At 39.2% G+C, this 7,015-nt stretch overlaps 1 protein-coding gene across 2 annotated transcripts; it reads right to left on the bottom strand.

Annotated features, from left to right (window-relative positions):
- On the bottom strand, nt 1-6,601 carry zgc:114041 (monocarboxylate transporter 13). 2 transcript variants are annotated; one of them, XM_024804375.2, is made up of 5 exons: nt 6,317-6,600; nt 4,858-5,088; nt 4,639-4,782; nt 3,425-4,207; nt 2-2,156 (listed from the first exon to the last, which is right to left on the bottom strand). In XM_024804375.2, exons 2-5 carry the CDS (start codon nt 5,057-5,059, stop codon nt 1,954-1,956), a joined length of 1,332 nt encoding a protein of 443 aa, XP_024660143.1. In that variant the 5' UTR covers nt 5,060-5,088; nt 6,317-6,600; the 3' UTR covers nt 2-1,953. The 2 variants fall into 2 exon arrangements, with proteins under 2 accessions (XP_076747153.1, XP_024660143.1); XM_076891038.1 differs by lacking the exon at nt 4,639-4,782 and having other exon boundaries at nt 1-2,156; nt 6,317-6,601.
- Nucleotides 6,602-7,015: the final 414 nt, after the last annotated feature.

Here is a 7,015-nt window from a genome sequence, read left to right as displayed (position 1 = left end):
ACTGTAAGGCAAGGCAAGGCAAGGCAAGGCAAGGCAAGTTTATTTGTATAGCACAATTCAACAACAAGGTGATTCAAAGTGCTTTACAGAGACATTAGAAACAAGAACAAATAAAAAGCATGATTTAAAATTGATTAAAACAAGCAAATAAACTAACTAACTAATTAACAAACAAACAAACAAACAAACAAACAAACAAAACAGTATATAAAATCAAAACAGATAAAATCAGAACAGTAGATAAAATCAGTAGTTAAATGTAAGTTTTGAAATTTAAGCTTAAAGTGTGGATTTGGTGCTTTATTCAAATGCAGCTGAGAACAGGTGAGTCTTCAACCTGGATTTAAATAAACTGAGTGTTTCAGCTGATCTGAGGCTTTCTGGGAGTTTGTTCCAGATATAAGGAGCATAAAAGCTGAATGCAGCTTCTCCGTGTCTGGTTCTGACTCTGGGAACTGATAAAAGACCGGATCCAGATGACCTGAGGGATCTGGAAGGTTCATACTGGGTCAGGAGGTCATTGATGTATTTTGGTCCTAAACCATTCAGAGCTTTATAGGCCAGCATCAGAACTTTAAAGTCTATCCTCTGACGGACAGGCAGCCAGTGTAAGGACCTCAGAGCTGGACTGATGTGGTCCACTTTTTTGGTCTTAGTGAGGACTCGAGCAGCAGAGTTCTGAATGAGCTGTAGTTGTCTGACTGATTTTTTAGGTAGACCTGTAAAGATGCTGTTACAGTAATCAAGCCTACTAAAGATGAATGCATGGACTAGTTTTTCCAGGTCCTGTTGAGACATCAGATCTTTTATCCTTGATATATTCTTGAGGTGATAGTAAGCTGACTTTGTTATTGTCTTAATGTGTTTTTCTAAGTTTAGGTCTGCATCCATCACTACACCCAAATTTCTCGCCTGGTTTGTGGTTTTTAGATGTATAGATTGAAGTTCTCTGGTGACCTGTAATCGTTTTTCTTTGGCGCCAAAGACTATTACCTCAGTTTTGTTTTTGTTTAGCTGGAGAAAATTGTGGCACAACCAGTAAGCCAAATTATCTGCAATCGATCACAGTATCTGCAGTTAACTCTTTCAACTGTTAGACTGCAAAAAAGGTGTGTTAGTAAAATAGAGTTAAACTAGTCTGCCAGTGAACGTGCAACACGTGTTTAGCTGTGAACAGCAGGATTGTAAGACTGCTTCACAGGAGAAGCAACACTGAAAAATCACCCCAAAGTTTGGGATTATTATCTCAAAAGTTTGCCTTACACAGAAGTTTGAGTTAGTCTGTCAGAATTTTGCGATATCTACCGTGAAATCTACCTGTCAATAAATGCTTTATGTCAGTGGTGGAAACGAACTTCGACACATACTCACTGAGAAGCAAACAAGTGAAAATTAAGTGAAAGTGTTGTTTTTGGCGGATCCTTTGTTGTCACACTGACTCTGCTGACTGAGCTGAAAACCCCATCATATCAAGTAGTCTGATGCAAGGCCATCAGTTTAACTGCAAGCAGATTTCTGAACAGGAACACCAACGAATATCTCAAAACAGGCAGAACACACAAAAACCCCAACACTAAAACATCCTGAAACTGAAACTATTCTGCACAGAAGAAAAGCTGATACAACAGACGGGAAGAAGAAGAGTGCTGCTTCTGATGGTGCTTTCTCTACACATAAGTACTAATTTTCTATTTTGAATAAATAATTAAAAAAAGCTAAGTTTCTTTGTGTTTGTGTTCAAGTATGCCACACTTATCTGTTAGGATCCTATAATAGAGGATTCCATGCTTGGTTATTCTAGTGAAATGAAATTTCCAGGTGATGCAGTTACCTTCCTACATCACTATCTGTGAATATAGATTATTTATAAAAATACATGAAAAAATATCCACTGATATCAGTATGTGCCCCTAAAAAACAGTATGCACCCCACAACTCTGCTGGGTTCTCCCTTTATGTAACAGTGTCTGACTCGGCTTTTGCCGTTTCCCAATCCTCCTGCTGGTCGATGGCACAATAAACTTGAGGCTCTGCTGCTTCTCTCCTCTTATGAACCAGGCGGTCGACCAGGACGACAAACGCTGTGGACACAATCAGGCAGACGCCCGAGAGGTAGAAGGCGACGCTGTAGTTGTTTGTGTAATCCACCAGCCAGCCTGCACAAGTAATCCAGGACAAGAAGAAACATCACACCACCAGTGCTGATGAATAAATGAACACGGGTATGCGTTCATGCAGAGAAATGTTTGAGACATTTACTGTAAAAGAGGTTTTGTTCTTTGATGACTTCTAACAAGCAGTCTTATTATTTGACATAAAAGCCAACAAGATCATGTCACGTCAGATTTAAATATTTAATGACCATAAAAAATTTAAATTTTTTTGTATCTGCTCTGTAATGTTTAACTGAACAGTTCACATCTGCTAGATGTGGCTAACAAACTGCTGAGTGCACCTGGAGCCATGAGATCACAGCTATGCACAGCAGCAGCTCCGACACACATAATTGTCAAAATGTTTAGGTTTACTTCAAAGGTAAAGGAGCTAGTGCCGCTTTTATGTCAGCAAAACCTGCACCCTGAATTTATATCATTTCTGCTACATAACTTTGGACTTTTGCTGTAACGAAACAAATTTCCCACCTGTGGGACTAATAAAGGTCATCTTATCTTATCTTATCTTATCTTATCTTATCTTATCTTATCTTAATAACTATACAAATAAAATTTAATTTCATTGAACTAAGCTGAAATGAAATTGTGTGTCAGGCTTTATCTTCATATGAACTAGTTCTTATATAGCACTTTTCTACTATATTTAAACTTGAGTGCATTTCTATCTTTAGCAAAAAGTATCAACATTTCATATTAAAGTCAGTCTTTTCCAGAATCTGAATCAGACTGGTGAAGACTCCAATCTGATCCACTGGATGGCTTTGTAAAATGAGAATTAAGACATCAATTTTGGACTTTTAACTCTATTTTCATTCAGTTTACATATTTCCAATAGATAAAGACCTCCCCTTTATGGCCAGTTATACTTGACCAAAGTAACTAAGTTTTTTATTTACACATATACGTCTCAGAATTTAAGCCCAAAGAGCCATGTTTTCATTTATTTACCACAGCAGCATGTCTTTATTGATAAGAGAAACTAAGAGATACTGTTGAGATTGCATTTTTTTTGTTATATTAAGCTATCTCAGGGATTAAATGAGTTAAATGTCTGTACCCTGATGGAAAGGGCAGTTTCACTGGCCTGGTGCACATGATCTCAAAGATGGTTTTAATAAACTGCAGTAAAATTCATCAAAGTCAAAACGTGAAATAAAAAAGCACTAAATGATCCTCATTCAGAAAATTGTTTTGCGACATTTGTAGTTCCATAACAAATAACAAAAAACATAATTGATAATCCGCATTACCTGCAGCAGGTGGACCAGTGAAACCTCCAATGCTCCTTAAAAGCATAAAGAGCCCGAGTCCACTGTCGAAACACTCCAGGGTTACAATGTCCACAATAGCTGTGACGTGAATGGCCACCACACAGCCAAACAGGAAGCCGTAGAGTGAGGCGAACACCAGAATGGCCCAGTAGTTTTGGCTGATGGGCAGCAGCAGGAGCACCACGCCAAGGAGAGTGGCCACCATGGTGAGCAGTTGCAGGTTTCTTACCAGCCTCATGTTGGCGATCCACCCACAAATCAGCCTCCCTGCCAGGTCAGCTGAAGCCAGAACAGAAAGAATCATAGCAGGCCAGTACTTATCCATACCCAGGCTGCTAGCAAAGGGGACCAGAAAAAGAGGTGGGATGAAAAACCCTGCAGCTGAAAATATTGCAAACAGGATGTACAGAAAAAATTCAGGTTTTCTCATGAGGAAGCACTGGAAAAAGGTCCTTCTCTTTGCTAGGAGTGTGGTTGCATCTCCCTCTAGACTGTCTTTGGTGTCCTGTGCAGGTCTCGTGGTCTTCTTCAGGGGTCTCATGAGTGCACCACACACACACAGGTTCAGCTGAAGGCCTCCAATGATGAGCAAAGCACCCCGCCAGCTGTAGGTGTCAATGAGCCACTTGAAGAACGGACTGAACATAACAGCAAAGACGCATTCACCTGAACTGGCGATGGCAAAGGCAATGGGACGCCATCGTACAAAGTAGTGGCTCACCATGCTGTTGGCAGAGATCCAGGAGAAGGAAAGACCTGTTCCTGGAAATAGAGATGATGAAAATTATTAACCACCCACTATTTTTTTTTACAAGACTCAGGTCTGCCAGTATTAGCATTACTTACATGTCCCAGATTCGTTTTAATTGTAGCGCGTCACTTCTAAGGACATGTGTGTGTCACTGTAAGTCTTTGCATACCATTTCATGCTGTTTTGTCTGTTTCAAAATGCAAACATTAAAAGAGTCCATTGCAATTGTAGTAGTAGTGCTGCTGGTGGAAAAACATGTTTCTTAACATGAAATGGAACGTGACGATTATCCTCAAAAATCACAAAATATTGAACTTTTAGTAGCAGTGATACTTTTCTTTTCTGCCCTAAAAATCAGTTTACAAGGTTAATTTTTTCATTCAAACCCTCAAAATGGTTCAATTTGCTTTGTAGGATTTAGAGTATGTCCCGGGTGTGCTACCTTGCAGGATGCCCATGGTGAGGTAGAGCCAGGGCAAACTGAGGTCCAGTGAAGCCAGCACCATTCCTAAGGTAGCCAGCAAGCCTCCAAGCATGATGACTACTCTCTGAGAAAACTGTAAGGTCATCGCACTGGCTGCTGGAGCTGCAGAGAGAATAACAATGGCTCTACGAAAACGCCTTTGGTTTAAAAACAACAGATTGAAAACCACTTATTTACCTCCTAGATGAAGCATAGCAATTGTTGTGGAGGTCACCCAAGAGGTGGTGCTGGCCTGTACTCCGAAGTGATTCTGGATTTCAATGAAGAAGTGTCCAAAGTTTTTGAGAACAGCAGCAGTAAGGCCCATGGTGAAGAAGGCTGACATGACCACCACCCAGCCATACCCACCGTCGGGGGGTTCAACTTTTCTGGACTTCATCTTTTAAAAATTATCTGCAGGCTTTTTTCCTGCGGATGAAAAAATCTCCAGTTACGGCGGCGATCAGAAACTTCTCAGAAGTGAAAAACTATACAACTGTATGAGTGACTACACAGGGGCGTGTCTAAAGGGAGTGTATGGGGTGGCACAACCCCCTCTGAAAGCTCTTGTCTCTTCTCGCTGTAGGCTACTATGTATTAAGTTGGATTATGACTTTTACTTAAGAAAAAGAATTCCTACATTTTAAGCTAAAAAGCAGGTATCATGCAGAAACTGTTGCTGTGAAGGACTTTTCTGCTTGTTTTTCTAATGTATTTTGTTAGAGAAACAGCAGTTGGTGACCTGTTGTGCGCTTCACTTGTGATTTTGCCAGTTTATCAAGATAATATTGGCAAATCAAATGTTTTTGGCACAGTGGCGTATTCAGATGAGGAATCTGCTTGTTAAAGCAAACAAACAGGACAACCTTCAAACTGGAGAGTCTGTTGCTGACATAAATGAACCTCCTTCCCTGTATGCTGATGCGGAGATGTGGGTAAAAAAGGGTGACTCGATGCCGATTATGCTTCACAGAAAACAAAAAAAGTCCATCTTCAAAGCAGAGGTTTTTCTGAGTTTGATATGATATTTATTTAAACTGATATTTTTCAAACTGATAGCACTTTGTGCTGTTGAAATTTGAGCTCATTTTATATTAAATATTAATGGTATGTGCAGGAGGGTATTTAAGTCTTGCGTATTAAAACTTTTGTTACATTTAATTGCATCATCTTTATCTGAGGAGGAAAATCCGAGAGTGAGAATATTGTTCATATTAATTTTATTAAATATACATTAGTGTTCTTGTAAAAGCTGTGGCTATAATAACTGCAATAACTGCTATTAATTATTCTATAAAACGTACACAGACAGGAACATGCTCATGTTTTTGTTTTGCGAATATGCTTATCTTACATTTCAAATTATTATAAGTTTATATGCCTCACGCTTGTTAAAGAGTCTTTTTAGAGGTATTTAAATGTTAAAATTGTATCATCCCTATTGTTGTTGTTGTTTTTAAAAAATATTTATTTCTAACATTAACATTTCTAACATTTGCAGCCGGGTTTCACAAGCTTAGCTCCCAATGAGCGGACTAAACATTTAAAATAATGTTCGATCAGCATCATTTGTCTTATTGTCTACAAGGCTGGTACACTCACTGCGTCTCCTTTACGTTAAAGGTATTGACATAAACAGAAAAAAGTGGAAAATCACCTGCCAAGCTAACGTCCTTCCCCGGGTCTTCTCGGAATATCTGCTGCTAACATACCGGCTTATGTAGTGTGGTGAAGTCGCATCTGCGCTGTGAAATCCAGCTCTCCTCGGAATTAAAGTGCACTCTCATTTGGACGTTTGTGGTGACTGAGAGGACAGAAAGAGGTTACCGTTGGGATGTGTGCCATTCAACTTTAAAGATTTCTTCGCAGTTATCAAAACCACGACAGCTCACAACCTTTAACGTCCGCTTTAAACACGTAAGTCCGCCTACCATCATTAGCGAGTACGAAGTCACAGCTCAAACGTCGTCATCCGGATTTCAAAATAAAATATCAATTTCCATATATGTTGTATTATCTGTTGCTTTTGAATTAGCAAGTAAAAAGCAATTAGACATGTAAAGAGCGAGTCATATTTACCGTGGAAAGCTACATGCAAGGTTCCTTTGTAAAGAGATCGGTGTGACCTTTTCCGCAAAGTCTATTTATAGCTTTTAGCAGTTTGAATCAGCAGCCAATGGACGTCAACTTACACCAGGAGGAAAAAACGAAAACAGCAGTAAAATAAAGAATGTGATCTTTTTATTAAAAAAACAAAACAAAAACAATCACTATTTGACTCCAAAGAAGTTATTTCTGGATTTTTGACCTATTCTCTCTTTTTGCTGGTGTCACAAAATCAGAACAAAGTACTGTA

Source organism: Maylandia zebra, linkage group LG12 (assembly GCF_041146795.1).
Source record: "Maylandia zebra isolate NMK-2024a linkage group LG12, Mzebra_GT3a, whole genome shotgun sequence".
NCBI classification, from domain to species: Eukaryota; Metazoa; Chordata; class Actinopteri; order Cichliformes; family Cichlidae; genus Maylandia; species Maylandia zebra.
The sequence above is the reverse complement of the archived record's forward strand: the minus strand, read 5'-3'. Positions and strand labels throughout refer to the sequence as shown.